Below are 25,161 nucleotides of genomic sequence, written 5' to 3' on the forward strand. Positions count from 1 at the left end.
TCATTTTGTTAACGCTCTTTACCTATTTTTGCATTGTAAGTACCACATAACCACAAAGCCCTCAGTGTGAGTCTAGTTTGAGACCATGAGAAACCCTGTCTCTGTACTCATCTTTTACGTTTACGTTTAAATTATGCACACCTTTCATTGCTAAGTTTGCTTTGACCCGAAGGTCATCAATACTGCCATCTAAACTCTCCTCAATCCTGGACAATCCCTCACACCTACCACATGGTGTGATGACTGGACAGAGGAGCAGGAAAAGCTGAATCTTGAAAAGTCTGACGCCTGTGAGATGACTGACTACCAAGGCTGTAACAGAAACTGGCCGAGTTAGCTGACTAGTTAATAGTCAGAGGAAGGCACCTACAGGCAGTTAAATTAATTGGAAGGGAAGAGGCAGAGAGAGAGACTGTGAGTCAAGTCTCTTCCTGATCACATTTTGGCCTCAGCTTAAGGACAAAGTGCAAAAATATTTTAGAAATGAAAATCGAAATATCTGTTGTGGTACTGAGCACAGACTTCATCCCGGTTGCTTTAATATTCCTTCAGACTTGTCTAGAACCTGACTAGACTCCACTTATGGAAAACCTTAATCTGTAAAAACCTTAAAGTTAACCTTATGCCTTATGTGATGAAGCATAAATCTGGGAATGAGTATAAAACAACTTTTAAAACTCTGGTGTTCCCAGCAGCATGGTAATCTCAACAATTGTGAAATAGAAGAAGTTTGTAAATCACAGTGGCTCTTCCCTGTCCAGTTTGTTCAGTACCAACTATGTTGTTTCTCACTGCTTTTAATGCAATGCTGGACTATTTATCTGATTTTAAGATTTTAGTGCAGTCTTATTTGGAGGTTAGTAGATTTTGTGTATACAATTATTCATTTTAGCTAAGCTACCAACATGTAGAAATCACGTTGAGGTACTAGTTACATAAAAAAATAATTGTTTTACAATGAACACTGCTAAGGAAACATTTAAGTTGCGACAGAAAACAAAATATGTAGGTATTATAATTGCTATTTGACAATGTGTGCTGAAAAATCATTTTAAAGTAACAAAACAACTGCTGCCATTTTGTTTCAGTTCATTTATTTATTTAGCTGAATGGAATTTTTTTCTTTCACTGGTGGATTTCTTATTTTAAAAGGAAAAGACACTCTTGAGGCAACGTGTGTATCTAATCAGCAGTCTGAACAGAATTCAGCTCTCAGGTGCGAAGTCCAAACATCAAACTGAACGTGCCTGCAAAACCCGACTCTTCTCTCTGATCTGTTTTATGCCTTTTTATCAAGCAAAGATATCTTCCAGGTATACATACTACCAGACTTTCCATAAGGACTGAGACAATGTGATACGATATGCAGCTCCGTTTTAATTCCTGTATTACAGATGTAAACAAACCAGTTGTGTTTAGAAACTGATTAAAAAGTCAAGTTTAGTGTTCATGTGTAGCTGGCTCTACAGTGGAGTCATCTTACGTGTTTGGAAACTGTTCCTTAGTGATCAAGTCGGACTTCTGCATATTTTCTTTCTTGTTGAGAATTAAACAAAAACACCACACCACTCTTATCTGTAAGTGAAATATGAAGGAGCAAGCAACTGGTCAGCTTAGCTTTGAAATAGCTAATCTGGCTCTGACAAGAGCTACTTGTCCTTTACTTTACTTTCCTGTGTGCATCAAGTAAAAAAAAAAAATCAAAATCAAGATATGACCTATTAATTAGTAAAATAAAAAGACCCTGGTAGGTGGATTGGACAGAGAGGACTGGATGAAAGCAGTGGCAATGCTAATCTAACTTGCAGCAAGAAAGCAACCGAGGTCCCAGACACAAATACATCTCCTGTAGTTCCAAGCCAATCACAAATGTTTCCCTCGTCCTTCAGATATGACGTCTTCGGGCACAGCGCGGGTGTACCACTCCGACCAGCCGCCGTCATACACCGACACCCCTGGGTGGCCGCATTCGTGAGCTGCTAGCGCCACATGACATGCAATCACACCAGAACCACACAAGGCGCAAATAGGGCGGTCGAGGTCCACACCGGATCGTTTGAAGAGAGACTGAAGTTGTTCCGTGGGCAGGAAGTGACCCGATGGAGACAAGAAGGAGTGGAAGGGTATGCTGACAGAGCTGGGGATGTGGCCTGGCTCTGTGTCTGTCAATTAGAAAGAGAGAAAAGAAGATTTGTTTAGGATTTCCAACACTTAACAAGTATCCCAAGTCTCTAGTCCCAGTCTAGAAAAACCACGATGGACGAATTCTTTGTGGCTGTTTCAGAAGTAGTAGTCATGGTTAGTAACCCCTTTTTTTACTGTACCCGATGAGGAGTACAATCAAATAAGCCAAAGAGACAAAGGGTGCATTACACGGCACCCTGTGTGATCATTAACAAAACTATGAAGCAGATATGTCAGCTATTGACAGGGTCCAGGGTGTAACCTCCGGTTTATAGGATCGATCACATAGATGCCTCAGTGTTGAAAAAGTTCACACCTCAAGCAAAATATAGACAGTATTTATTAGAACACACAGTATATCCAACAAATGTTCTTTGACATACGACCAATATTGGTAGATACTGCTGACACTGCTTTCAAAAGGCAGTGTACTGTATATTAATGAGTGTGTAAGTACAGTATGTACGTGAGCATGTGTGTCTGAGAGGAGGAGACGTCAGTGGAAAACGATAACGTACGTATTGGTGCCTTATCATTGCATATATATACAGTAGATCACCATCAGTCTAAAGGTGGACAGTATCTAATTTCTAGATCAGTCTACCTGTGAACTGTCACCCTGCTGCAGTGGGTCTGTGGATAAACATGGTTAGGTGAGCATGTCCTGTGTTGTTCAGTGGCAAACACACAGTGTGCCGCCTGAGTGTTTGTCCTGAGTAAACTCTGCAAAAAGCCTGTTGCAAGACAGTTGTGGACTCGGTGGACCTTTTTGATTTTCCACAACATGCCTGTGCCACGTTGAGTCTAATGACTTGTTTATGTTCTGATATTTTCATAGGGCAGCAAAAACATTGTTTTTGCCCATTGAGTTTTGGTTAGATCTAGAATTTATTAGGACAGACAAACTGATAAACTGTTCAACACATCCAGGAGTTCAGCTGCTGTAGTATTTGCATGGATCAAAAAACAAATCAGTCTGCGGTGTTACAATGTCACGTGGCTGACAGATAATGCTGGAGTCTTTCTAATTTTCCTCACTGATCAATGGGAGTCTGATCAGCCTGATCAATGAATGAACAGTGTCTGATCAGTGATCACACGTAACATGATTAAAGCAATCAATCGGCTGAATTCATTTAATCAGCATTTTCTGTGCTTTTGCCCTTGAACACATTTACTAAGAAATGAATGAGACCTTTTCCCTTTTTAATAATCTCTGTCAAGTGTAGAGATAACAAGAGAAAACGTCCACTGATGGTTTCCACCCTGTCTCAGGCTCCCTGACAATAGATTAAACATGATTTTGTGGTTCTAAAAGAAACAAAAAGTGTAACATCTCCACATGTAGGTTATTTTGAACATGTCTGATACTGATTGGTCGTTAAATGATACTGATAGATGAGCGCCTCCTCTGTATCACTCCTACCTGCTCCATAGTTTCAGTTTGGTGTTTATTTCATATCTGACTCATTTTTACAATTAACCCAAACAGAAGCTGATCATTCTGATTCATTCTGATCATGAGGTCTCCTACGTAGCCCACTTACTGTCTCTGGGTTCAGGCTCCACTCCCTTGAACCTGCCCGATGGCCTGGCGTCGACCACCTGGAACTTTTTGGTGTCAATGTTATCCAGGATTTCCGCATAGGTCTTGATCCAGTTGCGGTCTAGAGAGGCCTTGAACTCGGTCGGTGTAGGTCTGACGTACTTGTCACTCACAGGTAGACCCTCCCGCTCCCAGTTTCTGAACCCCCCGTTGAGCAACGACACCGCGCTGTGCCCGAACACCCGGAACATCCACCATACGCGGGGCGCGGAGAACGCGCCGAACTCGCTTGCGTCGTACACCACGACGTGCGTGTCGTTTCCTACTCCCAGCCTCCCGACATAATCTGCAAAAAGCTTCTCTGATGGGAGCATGTGGTCCAAAGGAGACGTTTTATCACAGCATTGGTCAATGTCAAAGAAAGCTGCGCCCGGTATGTGCCTCTTCTTAAACTCGCTCTTGGCGTTGCGGCGCAGTTTGGGCAAATACCAAGACGTGTCCAAGATGCGCATTTTCCCCTGCACCTTCAGAGCCTCGACGAGCCATTTAGAGGTGACCAGAGCTCTAGCTTGCGCCATGGTCACGCTAGTTCTGCAGAGGTAGACTGTCTTCCAAACTTTACTATAGTTTAACTAGGTCGACCTAATCATGTGCCAAAGGTCAAAGCGCTAGAGTGAACAGAAGCATTAAAGGTGGAGTGGAGAGACGCCCAGCGTTGGGCTTACAACAGCTGGAAGTGAAGGGAGGCGGTGACAACGCGATTACTTTGTGATAAATAGTAGTATAAAATTAATTCTTCACACTGCATAGATATTGAAACTCAATAATGTTTTATAGTCCTACAAATCATAGCATTAAAGATTTAAGCTGAACAGAAAATTGAATAATTCGTAAAAAATGTGTGTATGTTTGTTTATTTGTTTACTAAATTTCAGTCATATTTTGTGAAATTATGCTTGAACTTGTATTGATGATTTGACTCGTGTTCCCGTTAGCGTTGAGTTAAACTGTATTTGGACATTTTAAGTTTTATAAGCCAGTTACATTTACATTTATTAGAAGTGTCCTGATTCCATCTTGATAAAACCATGATAACTTTATTATTGTAACTTTATTGATTGATCTTTTTCTTTGGACTTGGTCTTTAAAGAACAGAAATTCGCTGAATCAGATTGTAATATCTCTCTATATAGTGTATCAGGGTGGCTGGCTCTTTTTTATTACAAGCCAAACGTATCCACGGGTCCAAGTAAATTAACCTGTACCTGAACTTGACGCCTATTTGTACATTGCAGTAGTAAAGACAGAAGCAGAATCTGTAGTAGTTTTTTTTCTAATTCTGCACATAAAAAATTTAAATAAAATAGGACCTTAAATATTTTGCCTGCAGCTGCTGCAACATGCGAACTTCCTGTTGGTTTGAAGGTCATTGTTTATTTTATTAGCAAGGTAGGAACTATGCGCATCTTCGACATTTTCCAGCCGGTTCCTTTCAATCTGTGCACACATGAGGCTCTCAGCGGTTGTTGATGGTCTCACATGTTAACTTTCAGTGACCAGTTCTCGGCTACTCTTTGTGATGTTAGTCGTAGAAAGTTAAGCAAAATAACACTTTATTAAAGCAGGATGTCGGCGTCGTTGATCAGGAGAGGACTGGAACTGCTGAGCGATGATATTAAAGGTCGGTTTAGCCTTTTAGCTTTCAAGCTAAGTAGCAGTTAGCTAGCTAACGTTAGCAATACAATTAGAGGTGCGTTCTTGTCCTGAACAGGGTGTCGTGATTTTCAGTAACGTTATTCTTGAATCTTTACAGATGTTTGTTGACATTTACTTACTCACTTTTGATTAATTATGGCAGCTATGTATTTTCGTTTTGATAAGTTAAAAAGAGGCTGACTTATAGAGTGACATAAATAGACAGAGGCTAAAGTGATCAGGATATAAAGAGCGAGAGAGATAAACTAACATTTTTCTCACGCCAAAAACTCTAAAACTAGAAATTGACAACTTGAAAATGTGAAATCACGAAAATTTCGATATTGTATTGTTGCAATAACAAATTAAACCATCGTATTAGTGCACCAGGGTGTGTGCCAACATATCTTTTGCTTCAGTACATAATCAAATGTCTATGTAATAAGTAAAATAATCACATTTTCTGCATTGTTCCTATCCTGTGCACTCTGCCAGATGTCAGTAAAGCAAAGAGGAAGAAGAAGCAACAGACCCCCAGCTCAGCCACCGTGATGGAGCTGGTGAGCACCAAGCGGCAGGGAGTCACTAAGCAGGTCAAACGATTACAGGGTCGCCTGGGTCCCGGCAAGAGCAAAGCTACTGTCAAAGACAAGAGGATCAAGTCTGCAGTGGGTCAGTCTGCTCTCCTGCATACCATCAATGTTTTAAAGGAAATGCATCCAAATAATAATTATTATTTATTATTATTATTTTGTTTTGCAAATGCACATTAGGACTTAATGTGTGCCAGGCCAAATCTTGATGTACAGTATGCACGGTTTTTAACAATTATGTAGAAAATCACTGTGATAATGTGGATTTCTGCTTCATTCCTAACACTAGGTGACTCTATAATGAAGATCGCAATCTTTTACTGAGTGTGCAGTACACATGTAGACAATGTAATTGGACCAATTTTTTATCTTAAGTGTTCATAGTTGACGTGACTGGAGTGTTAACAGACCTCTGTGGCTTGTTTGTTGTATAGTATCTGTTGCAATCTAAACTTGTTTGTTTCCTGTGGTGTTTGTTGTAGAGGAGTTCAGGAAGAAGCAGGGGAAGAGCCAGTTGAGTGCTAACCTCAAGTATTTTATGGAAACTGGCTACAAAACATCAGATTCTGAAACGTTGAAGGTAAGACAGACAGAGTTCTCACTTCTAATACAGGTTTTTGGCGCTGTTTCACCCTGAGCTTTATGTTCAATTGCAGTACACTGCTTTTAAAGTCATTTTTAAATCACATTGCTAATTACATAAGAGAAATCTGAAAATAAATCTGAAATTTTGCTTTACATATTTTAAAATGCATTGCCACTTGGTCCGACATCTGAAACTACACAAACATCATACATTTTTATATGACTTGACTATTTTACTCACCTTATGTTTACCTTGTATTTCCTTCTGCTTCTTTCCATTGCTCACCTATTTAAGTTATTTAGTTCTGTGGTGTTCACTTGCTCTCTCGCTCTCTCTCATTTAGATCCTGAGCCACAATTCAGGGAGACAATCCAGAAATCGCCCAGAAAGACCTCCTAAAAAGGCCAAGGAGCCACAGTCATTGTTCACAGAGGAGGAGTTCCAGCAGTTCCAGAAGGAATACTTTGGCAGGACGGTTGAGGAGAAGAAATGAAGTGCACATAGTCAGAAAGACACTGCAGCAGTAGAGGATACACCAAGGCTGCATTTAATGGATCAAACTGGATTTCAGAGAGTATATTTTGGAATTTGGGTCCACTTCATGTCTCAATAATGGAACCAGAAACTTTGCAGAGAAAATCTTGCTTATGCTGACATGAGTTGGTGTCAGGAACTTGTACAAACGAGCTGAGCATTTGATTTACCTGCCTAAGTTATAATATGCTGTTATTCAAAATCTACAGGCATGTTTATTCTGGATTTGTAAGATGAAGATTTTCATTTCAAAATATGCCTGTTTTAAAATAATGCATCATAAAGGTCATCACTGTTTCACTTCGGTTTCAGAATTTCTGTCTAAGCATGAGTCATAACAGTTCCTTGTAATCTCAATTGATTCCTTTTGTTGTGATCTTAACAAAGATGCTTTGATTTGTTAAAAGAGGACAAGAAGCAGAGCTTGGGTTTGTTCAATTATATTTAAAATTAAATGTTACTATTACTTCTTTTTTTTTTTCAACTGGTCTACAATCATTCTCACTCACTGTCTGACCTCTAGACTGAACAATGTCTAGAGGTCCCCAGAAGCTCTGCAAAAGATCCTGGGCTAAGCTTTTTCAGCTCAGTGACTCCACGATGGTGGAGTGATCTACCCACCTCTGCACCCTCAGCTTGCAGTTATACCCCATACAAAGGGTGTAGCTCTTTATATGGGGTCTAAAGCACTTAATTTTATAGTTCTTCTCCTTAGCTTAGATAATTTGATTTGTACCTCACTTGTAAGTCTCTTTGGATTAAAGCAGCTGCCAAATAACTGGATGTAAATGTAAATTATCTCGGTGGTCGTTTTTCCCACCATTCTAGTGAAAGTTAAAAAAGTTGTGCAGTTTGTGCTAAAGTTTGAGAAAGAAATTAAATGAGATTTTATTTTATTCCAATGTTACATGCCCATGTTAGACAGACACTTCAATCGACAATATGGTTGTTTTCACAACCTGCCCAAATATGCAACTGGTTTTGCAATAAGGTTGGTGCTATTCCAACTGGGTGTAGTTTGACCCACAACAACAGAGTGGGGTGGGATGAATCGAAGACTTAAAGACATACCAGCTCAAATTAGCTTTTTAGGTCAGATGAACTTTTGCAAAAACAGTTGTTATGACATATATTTACACTTTTTAAACTTGGAAATCATATAATCTTCTATCAGTCGTAAAGTAATATTAATAGGGTCACTTTGTACACACGTTGTTATTTGTAGTGTATTCAGGTTGTTGTGCCAAAAGGTTTTAAAAAAACACTGCCCATCTAAAAAAAAAAAATCTCACACTCTAATATTTAGTTTGACCGCCTTTAGCTTTAAGTACGACACACATTCATTGTTTCGATAAACTTCTGCAATGTCATAACATTTATTCCTGAACAGAGTTGCATTCGTTTTTCATCAAGATCTTGTTTTCATAATGGGAAAGTCGGACCACAGCACATAGTCTTCTCCAGCACATGTCAAAGATTCTCAATGGGGTTAAGGTCTGGACTCTGTGGTGGCCAATCCATGTGTGAAAATGATGTGTCTTGCTCCCCGACTCTAACACAATTTGAGCCCGATGAATCCTGACATTATCATCTTGGAATATGCCCGTGACATCAGGGGGAAAGAAAATCCATTGATAGAATAACTTGGTCATTCAGTATATTCAGGTAGTCAGCTGACCTCATTCAAATGAAATAACCATGCATGATAAAATTATATGTCTTGAAAGTAAAAATGGCAGATTGATATATATATAGATATCTATATCATCTAATATATCTATATATCTTAGATGTTTATCTTAAAATCACAATTAGGGATGTTCTCTCTACATTACAGCAAAGTGAAACAGTATTTAAATGGTGACTGTCAGCATGCATCAGCAGTAAGATATGCAACTGACCATAATATTTTTCATTCCAAACATAGCTAACCTTTTACCTTTATGAGAATAATTATGTAAGCTGTTGTTGATTATTACATGTTTAACTAGTTGCAGGTTTGAGGCTCACTTTCATAACTGGATGCTACCTGTGAGTGCAGCAAAGGAAAGTGAACAGAATACTGCAGGAAAAACCTTCCACAATGTCGCAGGTAAGAATAAACAAAATTTACCCAGTGTAATATGTTTCTTGGAAATTATGAAGCCTGTTTGTTCTTAAACAGTTTTATCTTAAATTTAATTAATACAGACTTAATACATCATTTTACCCACATGTGAAAACAGCCAAATATTGGATATTTCTACTTGTAGTATCAAACCATCTTGGTTTATGATTATTTTCTAAAGGTGAATTAAATTGATCTAGTGATGCTCCATATTTGAAAAATATAAAATGACATTTGTAAAAACAAAAATACTATATATGCAATGCACAAATTCAATAATATTATAATATTCAGCAGAAACAGAAAGATGTTTCCTCTGGGGATATGTAGAGGCGTTCAGATGTAATTTTCTTATGACTGAGTAACGTGTCAATTTATCTGTATTAATTCTTCTGTAGTAACAGAACCAACAGAAATTGAATGTATTCATAGTCATTCTCCAAGTCATGGTAAATATCATGAATATCTTTGGGGGCAATAAAAAAAAATTATTAGGATTTTAATGGCACTCAGGATTTTAAATAACAATAATAAAAATATTATAATTAAGCCAACAAACCTTCGTGTTGCACAGAAGTGTTTATTATTATTATTATTATTATCATTACATTAATTGATACAAAATACAATATTTCAAGCTATGTCCAATATAGAAAAATTTAAAGAAATTCTTTCTGCAGATTGAAAATGAAACAAGTGAACATGAGTACGAGTGGTCTAGGTGCAGTCAGCCTGGTTGGTCTTGTTTGTCAAGTAACAGTTTATCTGTCTTGGTGTCTGTTAACCAGAACAATGAAGATGCTTGTTGTACTTTGCCATGCCTTTTCTACAGCCACTTGTTTGTGGATCCTTCAGTACTTTCAGTTTTGTCTTCAATAAGTGAAAAGGATGAGCTGTTGGTTGAGATCAGGTGGTTGACTTCACTAACTTGATTGACTGCTGCATTTTTTGGCTCATTATCCATCCACAGTATGTACATCAGCTTTGCAGCACGTTGTATCTGAGCAGAGAGTATAGCCCCTACAATGCAGAATTTATCTGACTACGTCTGTCAGCTGTCACATCATCAGTAAACACCAGTGACACAGTTTCACGTGCCCATGCCATAACACTGCCATTTTTGATATGTGATGTGGTTGCCTTGGATCCCGAGCTTTTTCTTTCCTCCTCCACACTTTTCCTCTCTTCCTTTTTTTTAATGGGCATTAACAATATGTTGCATCTTGTTGTGAAATGTGTGCATTCACATTCATAAAGCATCTGGAGCATAGACGTCCTACTCAAGGATGCTCTTGATTTGACTAGGTGCTGTGAAAGCCTTCCTCTTCACCATTGACCTTTGTGGTCATCTGCTTTGCTTGTCATCCATGGTCTTACAGGCCCTTTGCTGTGCTGAGCTGCAAGTTAATTCCCCCTTTTTAACAATGCTCCAGGTGGTTGTATTGACCACTACCAATATTTCTGCTATCTCTCTGATGGATTTAGCTTGTTTTTTCAGCCTGTTGATAGCCCCCTTAACTTGCAACAATGATCAGCTACCAAATACAAATGTAATCGTCTTTTTACCTGTTTGATTAATCAGTCCACACGTGGCCACGTCACTGCTTGTCTGCCTTTTTTGTGTGTGTGTGTGGCATCAAAAGTGTGTGTGTGTGTGTTAAATCTATGTAATTTCTGAATGTCTAATGTCACAACTTTTGTAAACAGTGAAAAGTTGGGGATTTGATTTGGGTTACATCACATTGTAACTAGTACATAAATTATCTCTCATCTTTTACCAGGATCCTGAATATCAATTCATATTACGGAACGGATTAAGACGTAAGAAAACCAACCAACACCACATTTGTGTGTGTGTGACTCTGCTTGTTGCTAAACTACTATTTTATTGACTTGCAGCTTGGAATGAACTGTGCTCAGACATGAAACTTAAGGGTTATAATGAAACAAGGTAAGTACATTTATTTATTGTTCAAATAAACATTGTTTTTGTTTCCGTAGTTGAGACACAGCAGCACTTTGAGTTCAATGCTATGCCAGCATAATAATATGCTGAAAAAGATTCTCATGTTAAAATAATCCTATATAACATTCCTCTAATAATTCTAGGACCATTGAATGTATAGCTGAACAGCTTTGCAAGGCTGTCCAGTGTTACTACAAACTGCTGTCTGAACGTAGTTGCTCTCTGAGGGAACATATTTCAGAACTGTTCAGCATTGCAAACAACCTAGACAAGGTAACAAGACTTGATGTGATAATTATATAATTTTGCATTCCAGAAATCAAAATGGTCATGAAATAATAGTTTATCAACTGCACCAGCATCAGATGTGTTCTGTGCATTATTCAGTTAAATAATGTAAAATAAATTTATTTTAATCCGAAGGTGTCAAAGGGGACAAAGATAGCTGGCATTACAGGTGGGGCTACAGGTGTAGCAGGAGGTGTGGCAGCAGCTGCTGGTGTGATACTGTCACCGTTCACAATGGGAGCTTCACTGGCCCTGACTGTAGTTGGAGTAGGTGTGGCTGCAGCTGGTGGCGTCACTGGTGCATCAGCAGCTATCGCCCACAAGGTGGAACAAACTTTATTTACTGAATTGTGTTGGTGAATATGAGAACATGAGTTTTTTCAACATGAGACACAAGGAGAAAAAAAATCAAAATGTGTTGAATGCAGAGTTTTCAGAGATGTTTAAATGCTATAGACATGCAAAATCTTCCTCAATATAAAACACAGAGCTTCTTGTTTAAATGCTGTCTTTTAACAATGGCATTAGAGTATATAAAAACAACCAGAAATGCATGCCCTGAGCAAGCTCAAAGCAACACGTAGTGCAGGTCATACACAATTATTTTAATGACATAAAAATCCTTATTGGATTGTGAAATTTGAAATCTATTCTTTCAGGTAAACACAACGCAGGACAAGAAAAAACTTGACAAGATTTTCCAGGATTATGACAATCTCATGAAAGATATAATGTTCTGCTTAAAGTATATCAATACGGGCTTCGAGCTGCTAAAGGAGAAAGGTTCATCAACGCTGAATCAAGCCCGGAGGGATTTAGGGAATCTTTCCAAGGTGATAGATCTGGCTGCTACAGGAGGAGCAAGTGCCAAAGCCATAGAGGCTAACAGCAAAGCATCTGGCCTGATAGAAGGCTTTGCTCTCGGCATGGATTTCTACTTCACCCAAGGAAAGGATGGGCAGAGTGTGAAGAGGGGCCTTGAATCAAAGTTTGCAAAGAAAATCCGAAAGCTAGCAGACCAGCTCAGAAAGGGATTTCAAGAGCTTCTGCAAATCAAGACCTTGTTCAAAAAGTGTTGCCCAGAGGAGTAAGTGCTTTATCTTGAAGACCTTGTCCGGCTTCATGGCATGTTTGTGTGGTTTTCCATATGATTCTTGGGTGTGAAATATGTGATAATGGAATAAACCCAAACAAAGCACAAACTCTGCTGATACTTAAATACTGGCTTAAAAAAATGGGAGATATTGTATACATAGGCATATTGTACACTGTATGACTTACCTTTTTACAGCTTTAGGTCTGGTACATGGTTTAGAATTTACTAAAACTAGAAATATGCACGTATTGAATATAATGGAGATAATGTGTATAATCAAAAGTGTTTTTCTCTTCTGCCTTAAACACTTGGTGTTCTACTTTTCTCTTTGTATAAGATGCATCCTTAATTAAACTGATCATTTGGTCTGTAGAATTATGCAGTGAGGTTTCTGAGATCGTAAAGAATAAAACACTTTTAAACACTTCGTATCTGAAGCTATCCACCAGGGGGCAGTCCAGCCTTCCGCCCTGTTAACAGTGTCATATAGGAGACTCTGTCATATTTGACCATCAGTTGCTGTGAAATATCAAGAGACTTATTTGTTGCTGATGCAGAGACAACACACAATATAGTGTAAAAAAAAACGAAAGGCAAAAGATATTTGCCTAAAAAGTAGTTCCCTGCATTTCTTTTTTTTACTGTGATTGAACTACACGCTCTATAATTACAAAAGTATGAGTACTACACTGAGTAAACAGCATATTCTAAACACATTTAAACTTGATGCTGTCTATAAAATTAATGTGGATATAACATAACATGTGCAAATATAGTGCAGATGTATTTTACATGTGTCCCATACTTAAAGTTTCTACAGTGGACTAAAAGGTTGAGGCATTGTTACATTTAAGTATTTGACGAAAAGCTTAAAAAAACATTTAATGTAAAAAGAACATTCAATTTTAAATTATTCTATTATTTTTATTTTTTATTATTATAGCTGTAATTAGTGACTTACCACCTATACATAAATACAGCATCATCTAAGTTAGGATATAACATTAATAAAAGGGAAAATGAACTACATTCAACTGTAGTGGCTATGGAAAATATCGTGAAATACATATTATGTAATATTTGTTGCAGTTTAGGTTAAGGTTGGAGTGTTCCTTCACCGGTCGTTTCACTGCTTCCTGCCTCAGTGTTTACATTTTGCATTTGACCTACATCTGACGTCGGGAGGCTCTCGTTTTTAAAGCTGCTTATGGATCTAGTTTGCCAACTCTATGGAATTGTACATCCAGCCAATGAGAACACAGACTCCAACAGGGGTGCGTTTGTAACATCTACTACCGCTGCCCAGCTGGGTGGGTCCTTCTGTTTCATTGATTGTACGAAAACCCCGCCAACCGGCGCTGCTCGTGGAACTAAAAACCATCACCTCCGCGGAGTGACATCGCGGAGGTGATGAGCTTCGGCTCTTTATATACTGGTGCGCCTGCTGTCGCGTGTTCTTCCCTTCCACAACGGTAAAACTAAACATCGACTCTCGCTGGAAGCTCTCCCGCGCTAAAAATGGCAGTCTGAAGGCGTGCGCCGGCCATCCCTGCAGCGGCAACAACCCGGCAGTGCAGCGGCGAATTGCACTGGCTATTTCTGGCAAAATGGCGTAAGTATTTTATTCCTTTATTATGTTCATCGTGGCAAATGTTTCTGGGGCGGTGTCAACTCGATAGATGTTGACTAGTGATGAAGTTGATAAACCCGCTGAGTTTAAATCGAACATTACTGTGGTGTATGGTGAAAAAACCTTTAAGTGGATCCTGAGTTTCCTGGTTGTGAGTCTGGGTGAGTCGGTGTCAGGTTACAGTCAGCCAGCTGGGGTAGTCCCAACCGGCCATGGAAGGTAAACATAGAGGCGTTTAAACTGCTATCCACCTGCTTCGTCAATGTGTGTGTCACAACAGCGATAACATTAACGTGAAGCGACGGAGAATGAGTGTTCTTCGGCATTTGTATTGTTTGTGTACGTTGAACACTGACAACGTGGCGTGTCCAAAATGGCGCGCGCCGCCCTCGTTACTCTCCCGTCGTACAAACGCCTCTGTTGTGAAAATGGCGGGTGCCCGCCCACATTTCCATGGTGACTCACGGAGGTGGGCGGGGTTACTGCCCGAAGCATGACCAAATTAGGCAACGTTATCTCCCGGTGGAGGGCGGAGCCTGTCCCCCATCAACTCCGCCCCTGACGTAGGGCCTTAGCCAAAATAAGCACCGCCCCCCTCACCAGACACTGACAACCCACGAAGAAGAAATGTGGCGTCTCACTGTTTGCAAATATGTTTCAGGAAGTACAGACACACGTGTGAATGTACAGATCACACGGCCTATTCAAGTGTCGACCATGTGGCATAATATTAACATATTGAAAACATTTATTTAAGATTGTATCTTTCTTTTTTTTTATTTGCTCGGGATGTTTTTAAAGTGTTTCTGCATGTATTTACCCTATCAGAATGTGTATATGCCTCAGTTTCACCACATAATGTGGCTCGCATCTTCTTTACCCAGGTCTCTCTCGGCAACCACCCTCAGCTTTGCTGCCGTCGACAGCAGTACCGAGCCCCTCGACTTGCTTACGTCATCAGACTCGTTTTTGTTCACTCTGTTACGGCTACCACTGACCACCAGCAGCAGCAGCAGCAGCCATGACACTCTCCCAGCTCGCCTTGGAGGACGTGGAGGCCCTGTACTTAGGTTGGTGTTGTGATAACACATGTTCCCAAAGCACTACTATAAACATTACTGATAACAAGCTGGGGAGTGTGGGTATACTGCAAAGTTTAGATTTGTGTGCTCTTATCTGATAACTGGAAAGATATTTAGGATTAGTGTTTGGACATTTTGCAACATAAACTTGTGGTATATTATGTTAGTAGTGTTCCCAATTTATGTGTTTGTGCCCCTCCAAATTGCTATGCTAATTAGAAATATAATCCTACAAAAGGGTTTTTAATACTGGATTTCCCTGTCCACAGGGCCCTCGTTTCTGATGGCTGACCCCATGGGGCCCCTTCTGGACCAAGATGAAGAAGAAGCTCTTTCTCCCTCCTCCTCTCTAGAGGGGAAGGCACCAGCTTCGCCTCCCCTCTCTTTCTCTTCCTACACATCTCTCCCGTCTCCCTACCAGACCTTGTCGTCCTCTCCACTCTCTTCTTCCTCCCCTCCTCCTTCACCTCCTCCCACCAATCACTCTTTGTTCCTGGGAACCAAGGCCGGAGCTGACTCACTCCCCTGGTTGGCTGCCAGCGACCTGCTCGACACTAATGCTGGAGCAGACGACAGTAAAGGTGAGACTGATAATTTCCGAAAATTACAATACATTTTTGATCATTACTTGGTGGTTTCTAGATGGGGAAACTGACCTAGATGTTAAAATGATGTTCCACTGTGCACACTCCGTGTTAAACACACATGCAGCTAAGGAGGAGGTGTGGTGAGGAGTGATAAACATTATTGGTTAGCAGCTCAAAGGTGTGGTTCCGTGTGTAGTTAAGACTGGCTTAGACTGGTTTTGTCATTTCACAATGACTCATCGCTTTGTTGCAGTTTCTTCATGCACTTGTTTGGTGTTCATTGTTGCTCCTGGCACCGGTTGTGTGTAGTATTTGTAGTTTTGAAGATATACAGTTACACATGCGTCACAAAATCATAACAATACAGAGTGGTAGTTGGGAAAGTTAAAGATAATCGGTTAAGTTGTTACAACTAAATGTGACATTAAATCTGTTCCAGTGGCTTTTTTCTTGTGTGTAAACTGAAAACCCAGATATCAGAGATCACTGCCTACAAAAATTAACAAGTGTTTTCTTTGGGCAGATGATGGTTTCGCTGGCATGGATTGGATGACTGAAAAAATCGACTTGAGTGAATTTGACCTGGAGTCCCTCATTGGCTCCTGCTCATCAGATGATTCTCCCAGCTCTCCTGAAGATCTCCTGGCCTCTCTTGACTCACACATGGATCTGGATCTAGACTCCTTTGACACCACCATCCCCGCCACACACGACAGCCTGGGGCTGGGTCTGTCACTGCCCAGCATCCCCTCCCTCCCTCTGGAGCTCCCTGTTCCTGTGGCAGCTGAGGCCAAGAAGACAGAGGTGGCTCCTGATCAGGAGGTTGTTATGAAGTCTGAGCCTCCCTCCCCGGCTCCCACTTTGTCTCCTCCCACTCCAGCCTACACACTGGAGCTTGGAAGTGAAGTGGATGTGCTGGATGCAGAGAAAACCGCCACAGCCCTCACTGCTACCATCATTTCAGATCCCTGTGGAAGCATTCAGGCCACCAGCCCTATTGTGCTCACGCTTCCCACTGCTGGTCACCTACTGGTGGTGCTCACCAACAAGGAGGAGCCCTCTGTTATATCGCTACCTGAGTCATCCATTAAGACCTCCCCTCCGTCAAGCGACTCTGACAGCGACTCTGGAATTGAGTCAGTTGCCAGCTCACCGCCTCGCCTCACTTCTTCACCCACCCCTTCCTCCACAGCTGGTTCCTCCAGAACCAAACCTTACTCCAAGCCTGAGCCCACCACCTCTCCCTCTCCCTCAGCCAAGGCCTCCAAGGTCAAATCCGTGGCTGGCACTACTAAGGTGGTGGAGAAGAAACTGAAGAAGATGGAGCAAAATAAGACGGCAGCCACCCGCTACCGGCAGAAGAAGAGGGTTGAGCAGGAGCTGCTGCAGACGGAGTGTGACGAGCTGGAGAAGAAGAACCACGAGCTGGCGGAGAAGGCAGAGTCGATTAGCCGTGAGATCCAGTATCTCAAGGATCTGATGGAGGAAGTTCGTAAGCGCCGTGGCAAGACCAGCTCAGTAGCTTAAAAACTAGAGTGTCCAGTCTTATTAGTGACGCAGCTTTTCAAAGGAGAGATGTCTCTGGAGGTTAATGAGATTATTAGTGTAGAGCAGGGGGCTGGGAGACAGTCAGGGGAAGCATCTGTACATGCTCGTCTTTCAGTCCCCTGTTAGAGCTCCACATGTACACCCCGTCTTACTAGCAGTACTTATAGCCAGGGTGTATATTTGACTTTGTAGACTAGGCATGCAAAACATGAGTCATCACATCTCCCAGTAGTGTTGTAGACATGTGACCCTTTGACAAAATGTTTCTGCACACTCCCAGCCTCAGTTAATAGCCAGACTCCAGCTCAGTTTCAATAACATAAATCCGTATTTAAAGTGATACCAGTTCTACCATGTTACCCACTCCTTCTTAACCCAGTGTCAACCCATTCTGACCCCTTAGCTTCTCAACAGCTTCAAGTCCAGAAAGGGGCCTCGGCCTATTTGAGTTCTTTGTTACACTGTCACACTTTGTTTTTTTTTTCTTTTTATGTATATAAGTTTTCTTTTCTGCTTTGGCGATTGTGGGTTTATTATTTAATGCTGGATAAAACTTGATCTTTGCTTGAGTAGCTCAATCTGCTGATTCAGCTGTTTGGCTTGTAAAAAGCTCTGGTCTTTTTTCTAATAAATATCTGTCAGTACTCAAGAAATGTGTGATGTATTTTTTATTAAGTTTAACAAAAAAAAGCAACTAGCGCCGCAGTCAGTTATTTTGGATATTTAATGTTTTTTTTTTAAACAGAATTTACTGATGTCACAGCACAGGAAATATACCAATCACAAATTCTGATCATTTCAAATGCAGATTTATCTAGAATCCAGGTTATTTACAACAAACTGATTGTTTACTGAAGTGCTGTATTTTCCGCTGCTGAGAAAAGTTAAGAATTTGCAAGTGTTGGGATCTTTTGACGTATTTCACATATGTTTTCATTCAATATTATCATTACATGAATAACTGATTTAACAAACAAAACATGTGCATTGATGTGAGCTGAGCTGTACTCTACTAGCATTTACGTGCTCCATATATGAGTCATAAACTAGAATGAAAGAGTCCAGCCCTAAAAGTTAGAAGTTAAACTGCTCCCAGGAAAAGGGTGTGAACACAACAAGTATTTCATCCTCCCGCAGTGAAACTCGGCAGCTGCTGCCGCTTGTCCTTTTATTTCTGGTGGCGTTTAGTGCATTTGTGTGACCCGACCTGCTAAACAAGTTCGTACTGGTCAACCTTCAGCTACAAGTGCCTGGAGCTGAAACTTCCTATTATGACGAGAAATGGGGAAGAAGAAAAGAAGAAACAGCTTGGCAAATGTTTATGGGAAGGTCTTGGTGCTCGTGAAACCACACTACACTCACTACTCTCACACGTGGGAGGTTCCCCAGGTGGGTGACAGAGAAGGGGGAGTCGGGGGACGGAAGCAGATGTCTCTGCAATTTGGATCAAAGCGACCGGAGTGTGAATGTGTGTGTGGCCACTTTTAGGCCGGTGGTTTAAGACAGCCTGTATAACTGCTCCCAAAGCGGGTGCCGAAGGCATTAGTTAAGATTAAGTTTCTGTTTTAACTTGGACGATATTTCATTAAATATTAGCTAAGATTTGGGCAATTCCTCCTGGGACTAAATTAAGTCAGTGTAGTATCCCTCAAAGTGAAACTTCTATGCTGTCTTGCGCCAAGCAGCTGTGTAAATTTAGTCTTGGCAGTAAAACCACTTATGCATGCACACACACACACATGCACACACACACACCGCTCCCTGATAGATTCCACAGCTGCGAGGCCTTGCCCTGCTGGGAAGGTACAGATAAGAGGAGCAAACTGGGGTCTAGGCCCAGAGAAACAGATGATAAAGCCTGTTTTATTAACTTCACAGCAAAGTTACTGTTAGTTTATTTTCACTTACTGGTCAATAGTTCTCTTACGTCACACTAAGGAAATAGGTCATAGTAGAGGTCATCAGCTGTGGTAGTTTTATATTGAAGAACTATTAGAGTGAGTCACAATAGTAAATCCACGTGGTAGTTTTAATGTTGTGGTGGACAGTTCTGTGATGTACGGTGTTCTGACACCTGTCATGTCCAGCATTATGTTATTTCCTAGAAACATTAATTGAGACATTAAACTGCTTTGTTCCAATGTGAACACACCACATTCCCTAAACCTGCACTGAAATACGCCCATGTTTATTAGCATGTACTTTATAGTATGTACAACTTGATTAATTCTATTGGCATCATTTACATTTCATTGTTCCCTATGAAAGGTCTATTTACCAGCTGTGTGAAATGTGGGCTCCTTAAGAGGTGTGAGTGTTTTTCATTGGTAGTAAAGCAGATTAGTTCATTACCATAACGTACAGTAAACCTTGATATCATATTATGATACACAGTACAATGAGGATCACAGCTCGATCTATAACCAGTGTATAGCTCAAAATGTTGTCTTTTCCACTTCCAGACAGACATACTTCAAGAAGTACAGTTGCAAGAAATAGTAAGTGATGTATTTGCAATTCTCCTGGTTTTCTGCATAAATAAGAAAAAAAAATATTCCATCAGTTAAGTATGCTGGAGGGAGCACCATCATTTGGGGCTGCTTTCCTGCCTTTGCACGTGGACTGCTTGTCATCATAAAAGGGAAAATGAGTTCCCAAGTTTATCAAAAAGAAAATATCATCTATCTACCATTTAAAACGTAGTAGAAATAGAAGTTGGGTGTTACAGCAGTAAAACTACTATAGATTGGGTTTGAAGACACAAAATCCATCTTTTGGAGTGGCCCAGTCAGAGCCTAAACCTCAACCTAGAGATGCTGTGGCTGAGATGAAGCAGTTCTGTGAAGAATGGGCTGAAGTGCTTGATTGAAATTATTGAAGCCAAATGTGGTTCAACTAGTCATTAAAACGCTTTCACTTACGTTTTCCACCGTCATTGTGTATGTTTAATGGGTTTGTTCAATAAAAACACAAACGATCCTGACAGCTTGTGTTTTATCAGCTCAGAAATGTGTTTGTTGAAATTTGTGACTTTGTAGAAGATTAGCTCACATTAATAACAAATTCATTAAGAAAAACCAGGAAATGAAAAGGAGTTCACTTTATCTTGTAGCTGTATGTTTAATCCCCACATCAAACATGACCTTAAGAATCCAGGGTAGCGCTAACATTTACACTAATTTGGAGTCTAATTACTATAAGAACATGCTTTAGGAATATGCTTTGCAAATATTGAAAGGTTAATTTTAACAAAAAAAAGGGTTATACTAAAAATTTGTTCTAAAAAATCACTGGGTGATGTGTGATTTTTTAATCACATGAGTAGGTCATGGGTGTGGTGGCTCCAAGCAGAGCAGCACAGATTATTCTTGTCTCGTCACATTCCTTGGCGGTAATGAAGATCGTGGCAGTTTCATTCAGTGCATTCATTCACAGCACAGTAGCTATGGATCAATTTTGTAGTTTTATAAGGAGTTGATGAAAACCCTCTGTGCACGTTAGTGTACAGTCATATGTCTCAGTTCATGAGCTTTTCATTGCATCTTGTGTGTGCTGATTTTGCTAAGCCACCAGTGTTGGTGTATGTAATTTTGATTTATGATAGAATGTGTAAATCATAGAAGCCTAATGGTCTCTGACCTTTAAAGTAACAGTTCAACACTTCAACTTATGTGCATTCAGTTACTCTACATGGCAAGATCACATTTGTAGGGGAAATATAAAGTTAATATTAGCTACTGACCATTGGTTATTTCATACATGTTTCAGACTCAGGCTAGTCATTTGATTTGGTTTCCCTTCTTTATACTAATCTACAATAACAATAACTTTGCTTTAGCATATTTGTTGGAAATACATGAGCGTGATATCACATTTCTCAGCAATAGAGTGCAGCAATTCTTTGTACTTGAGCTCCTCATAGAAGAGTTGATTTCCTATTTTTCACTTCTGGAACTACTTGAATTATTTCCAGTTTGCTTATCTGTGCGGATCATCCTGGTGGATCATTGTGGTGCTGTTATGATATGTTGCAGGACTCCTGAGTTAGTTTTAGCTGTGTGTAGCTACTAGTGTACAATCCCAGCTCTTAAGCATATCTTTTAAGTGTACAAACTGACTTTTACCCTTTTAGAGTCTGTTAAAACAATTCTTAACTATATTTTATTATGTATTTCAAGGCACAGCGACATTTGGCTTGCCAAACCTATTAAGGCTGTAAGGCTATTCATAGTCTGCCTACTGTAAGTCAGTCACGGCCAAGCAATCTGACACATTCTGGCCATGGGCAGCTCACAAGTCTATTCCTGGCTGCATAAAGTCCACGTGTGAATACTGCTATGCTGGAAGAAAGTGGAGGCTCATATCTTATGGATACAATTTGGAGGTATTAAAATCTTTCTGTATTTCTGAATTAAGCATCAAACATGAACAAACTGGACTGAAAATTGTTCAAATGTAGGTTCAAGTATGTAGAGCTCCTCATTCCAGTGCTCAATTGTTAGTCAAAAGTTTAATTTGAATGATAATGGACCATCACTCAACTCAGGACGTATGCAAAGGTTGTTCTGTGGAAGCACTTCAGTTCATTATATGGTAAATAAAGTTGTTTCTTATCTGATATTGAGTGTTTGAGAGGGTGTCATTGTGGAGCAGGCTGTAAAACCCACTAAAACAAAGTCTTTGACATTTTGTGATGTTAATTTGTGTCGAATTTTAAATTATAGCTCAATTAGCTTTTATGCTGATGTGAAGCACTGTGATTTCCCGATGTGTATGAAATTTAAATGACTTGACTTGTGGTGGTGAAGAGAGAACTGTTGAAGTCTCAGTGGAGAGGACTGGCTGGACAATCCAGCTTTAATGTAGTGTGTGAAGGCACACTCTATGTGCCACTGGCCATGTGGTTTCAACAGGTAACTGGAGGTTGACGCTGCCCTTACTGGCTCAGTATACAGTAAATACACCAATCAAGGCCAGTATTTGTTCACATTTTACTACATTTTAGACTTTGACTCTTTTTACAATTGTATTTGTACTTCCTGGACTAATATTACAGTAGCTGCTACATAAATTTTCACTGCTGAAGAAGAAACATTTGTGTGATCTGACTTTTTTTTACCATGAATTCGACTCATCCTCCACCAACAATGTTTGCTGTCTGGTGTTTGTAGACTGAGATGATCCAATTACTGACTCAGTAGTTTCCCACTCATGATGTTATTTTTCCCCAGCAAACGACATATGGCACATTTGACTAAATACTGTAGTGACACAAAGCACTGCTGGTATTGACCTCCAAAAACCCACATCATAAACAAACTATGCGGACAGACCCTAAACAACATTGTGATGATCAAGTTTCAGTCAAAGCGAGACAAAGGAAAAGACCAGTTCCTCCAGTTTTTTTAACCTGTATATGAATCCAGGGACAGTTTGGGGCAAAGAAGTAGCTTTTAGTTCATTTCATATCAGAGACTCTTCATTCCTCCTACAGTCACAGTGTATAGGCTGGTTTGTCGTTCTGTAGACATCTGGACTGTGTGTTGCATCACATCCTGTCAGAGTATGCTTTTTTGCCATTGCTCACTTCACACTTCTTGTTCTGCGTCGGTAAAATATGCTAAAATTAGAAATGTGTGAGACAGTCAGTTTCATTTACTCACCTGTATATTTGTATGTTACGGTAACTGAGGTGCTTTTAAAGTAACCACTTTGTCTTGGACATTTATAATCTGCTTAGGCATTTTTTAATTCAACTATTTTTTTATATCCTTTATTGTTTTTTTTGTACTTTACTTTAAAATTTACACAAGAACAGAAACAATACTGTCTGATTAAATAGCAGCACATGTTGTTAAACTGGGTTTTATGGTCATGGAAATGACAGAGTGTCTAAATGGGGGTATAGCTCAGTGGTAGAGCATTTGACTGCAGATCAAGAGGTCCCCAGTTCAAATCTGGGTGCCCCCTGCTTCTTTATTTTGGTTGAATTTCTTTCCCTCTGCTTGATTTTCTTTCCCTCTGCTTGATTTGTAACTAATTTTGTTGTAATTTACATTTGAAAATATTTGTTAATCTTAAGCATATTTTACGCCATGAAGTTTAACTCTGCTTTGATAAAACTAGATCGATAAAATCCTAAAACAAACATTTGTTCTCCATTACAGAATTTCACCTGGTCTGAGCGTCTGGCCTCGTGTCTGAGGGAATCAGTGTCCCGGTCTTCAGCTGAGCATCCCTGAGCAGCTGAGCTCATTACTGGGGTCATGAGCTGCAGATTAGGAAGATTCACAGATTCACTCCCAGGAAGTGGGTCAGCACATTTGTCCATTTTGTCTTCACCACACACATCAATATGACACTACGTCCAAACCGAGAAACTGACAATAGTTTGATAAAAGCTATATAAAAATATATTAATACACCATGCTTATCTCTATGGCCAGTGCTTTCTATTGTATCTTCATTTTGTCATATTATCTTTAATCACTGGATCACTGAAGTGCAGTTTACCTTTCTTCATGAGAAGCGCCTGAAGTAAAATAATTAATAAAATAAAAAGTGTCATACAGGTAAAGGTGAGTAACAATAAACAAGACAAACGTCTTTAATGATTGATTTGGGTGTGACCCACTACTGCTTTGACTAAGATGAACTCTGTATAATTAGTGTCTAACGACCCAGGTGGGACTTGAACCCACAATCCCCAGCTCCGGAGGCTGATGCCTTATCCATTAGGCCACTGGGCCTCAGATGTTGGGTGGTTTAATCAGACCATTCTTGTGAGACTAGAATTTGAAAAGGCCCCAAGTCTGTCTCAGGTCTGTGTCATGTGTCTTTTATCAATTGTTGTGACTTTCTTTTAGAGATGCATACAGAGCCACTGAGGTAAAGTTGTAGAATAGCTTAATAAATAAACAAATACTACCCCCAAAAATCTTTGTCTATGTCTGTTTACCCTCTTTTCTTAAAATAAAACAAATGATCATGTATGTAATTTTCTTTGTTTGATGGTTTCTTTCTTTGTAACATGTGGTGTTCTTGATAAGTGTCTCACCTTTTTTCTTTGCCCATCAAACTGTCTCACACTTCTCAGAGGGGACTTTAACTGATCGACTGCCTGCAACAGAGAAAAAACACGATTCATGACTGAGTTTGGGGGTTGAGCTGCTGCGTCCTTATCCCCTCACTCTTCACACAGTTAATCAATATTTAAATAATGAATGTATGTGCTGCTTTTTGTGAGGACTGACACTTTTTGGCTTGTTAGAGCTTTAAAATTAGAACATGTTGTCTGGTCCTCACTTCCTCATAGCACTGTTATGATCAGATTTAATTAGAGCTCAGACTATTACAGTAGTTGTATTAGATGTGATGGTTGATTGAGAGCAGAAATAAAAGTGTGCGTGTGTTGTGAGTCATTTCATGCCAGAATAACCGGAGAAACATGCCCACAAATGTACTGCGGGTTTTTTATGCTGAAGTTCTACAGAAAGAGGAAGTGATGCTCACTTCTGGGAACAGGCCAAAAGAAAAGAGGAATTGACATTTAGACACAGAAAACCTGCTAAAATGGTGTAGAACAAATGTGTCTGACAAGAAGCGAGGGTCAAAAGGTCTTATTTCAGCAACAGCTCTTCTCGTTTCCCCAATTTTTGGGCCCTCCAGTGAGATTTTTAGTCTCATTTGTCTGAAGCTCATGGTGCCCTCTGGTGTTGC

At 40.0% G+C, this 25,161-nt stretch overlaps 4 protein-coding genes and 2 non-coding genes across 6 annotated transcripts; 4 read left to right on the plus strand and 2 right to left on the minus strand.

The window, feature by feature from the left end:
- Positions 1-40: 40 nt before the first annotated feature.
- Positions 41-4,591, minus strand: LOC113161571 (3-mercaptopyruvate sulfurtransferase). The gene is made up of 2 exons (XM_026359235.1): positions 3,732-4,591; positions 41-2,162 (listed from the first exon to the last, which is right to left on the minus strand). Exons 1-2 carry the CDS (start codon positions 4,306-4,308, stop codon positions 1,864-1,866), a joined length of 876 nt encoding a protein of 291 aa, XP_026215020.1. The 5' UTR covers positions 4,309-4,591; the 3' UTR covers positions 41-1,863.
- A 510-nt stretch (positions 4,592-5,101) lies between these two features.
- rps19bp1 (ribosomal protein S19 binding protein 1) lies at positions 5,102-7,438 on the plus strand. The gene is made up of 4 exons (XM_026359237.1): positions 5,102-5,411; positions 5,921-6,097; positions 6,501-6,598; positions 6,948-7,438. Exons 1-4 carry the CDS (start codon positions 5,357-5,359, stop codon positions 7,095-7,097), a joined length of 480 nt encoding a protein of 159 aa, XP_026215022.1. The 5' UTR covers positions 5,102-5,356; the 3' UTR covers positions 7,098-7,438.
- Positions 7,439-9,126: 1,688 nt separating this feature from the next.
- LOC113161295 (apolipoprotein L3) lies at positions 9,127-13,022 on the plus strand. The gene is made up of 6 exons (XM_026358797.1): positions 9,127-9,230; positions 11,027-11,066; positions 11,145-11,196; positions 11,355-11,484; positions 11,635-11,823; positions 12,159-13,022. Exons 1-6 carry the CDS (start codon positions 9,222-9,224, stop codon positions 12,588-12,590), a joined length of 852 nt encoding a protein of 283 aa, XP_026214582.1. The 5' UTR covers positions 9,127-9,221; the 3' UTR covers positions 12,591-13,022.
- Positions 13,023-14,035: 1,013 nt separating this feature from the next.
- atf4a (activating transcription factor 4a) lies at positions 14,036-18,091 on the plus strand. The gene is made up of 4 exons (XM_026360363.1): positions 14,036-14,207; positions 15,110-15,295; positions 15,577-15,888; positions 16,418-18,091. The coding sequence occupies exons 2-4, from the start codon at positions 15,247-15,249 to the stop codon at positions 17,419-17,421; spliced, it is 1,365 nt and encodes a 454-aa protein (XP_026216148.1). The 5' UTR covers positions 14,036-14,207; positions 15,110-15,246; the 3' UTR covers positions 17,422-18,091.
- Positions 18,092-23,340: 5,249 nt separating this feature from the next.
- Positions 23,341-23,412, plus strand: trnac-gca. The gene has a single exon. It is a non-coding gene; the product is annotated as a tRNA-Cys (tRNA).
- A 706-nt stretch (positions 23,413-24,118) lies between these two features.
- On the minus strand, positions 24,119-24,191 carry trnar-ccg. Its single transcript has one exon. It is a non-coding gene; the product is annotated as a tRNA-Arg (tRNA).
- Between the last annotated feature and the right edge of the window lie 970 nt (positions 24,192-25,161).

Source organism: Anabas testudineus, chromosome 1, assembly GCF_900324465.2.
Source record: "Anabas testudineus chromosome 1, fAnaTes1.2, whole genome shotgun sequence".
Taxonomy (NCBI): Eukaryota; Metazoa; Chordata; class Actinopteri; order Anabantiformes; family Anabantidae; genus Anabas; species Anabas testudineus.

Excerpts from the sequence above, each read along its gene's own strand:
- rps19bp1 (XM_026359237.1), top strand. The coding sequence starts at position 5,357 with ATGTCGGCGTCGTTGATCAGGAGAGGACTGGAACTGCTGAGCGATGAT. Across the intron at positions 6,098-6,500 it reads GAGGATCAAGTCTGCAGTGG|AGGAGTTCAGGAAGAAGCAG; the intron begins GTCAGTCTGCTC and ends TGTTTGTTGTAG. Across the intron at positions 6,599-6,947 it reads CAGATTCTGAAACGTTGAAG|ATCCTGAGCCACAATTCAGG; the intron begins GTAAGACAGACA and ends TCTCTCATTTAG.
- atf4a (XM_026360363.1), top strand. The coding sequence starts at position 15,247 with ATGACACTCTCCCAGCTCGCCTTGGAGGACGTGGAGGCCCTGTACTTA. Across the intron at positions 15,296-15,576 it reads CGTGGAGGCCCTGTACTTAG|GGCCCTCGTTTCTGATGGCT; the intron begins GTTGGTGTTGTG and ends CCCTGTCCACAG. Across the intron at positions 15,889-16,417 it reads TGGAGCAGACGACAGTAAAG|ATGATGGTTTCGCTGGCATG; the intron begins GTGAGACTGATA and ends TTCTTTGGGCAG.
- LOC113161571 (XM_026359235.1), bottom strand. The coding sequence starts at position 4,308 with ATGGCGCAAGCTAGAGCTCTGGTCACCTCTAAATGGCTCGTCGAGGCT. Across the intron at positions 2,163-3,731 it reads GGAGCCTGAACCCAGAGACA|ACACAGAGCCAGGCCACATC; the intron begins GTAAGTGGGCTA and ends TCTAATTGACAG.
- LOC113161295 (XM_026358797.1), top strand. Across the intron at positions 11,197-11,354 it reads AAGGGTTATAATGAAACAAG|GACCATTGAATGTATAGCTG; the intron begins GTAAGTACATTT and ends TAATAATTCTAG. Across the intron at positions 11,824-12,158 it reads CAGCAGCTATCGCCCACAAG|GTAAACACAACGCAGGACAA; the intron begins GTGGAACAAACT and ends CTATTCTTTCAG.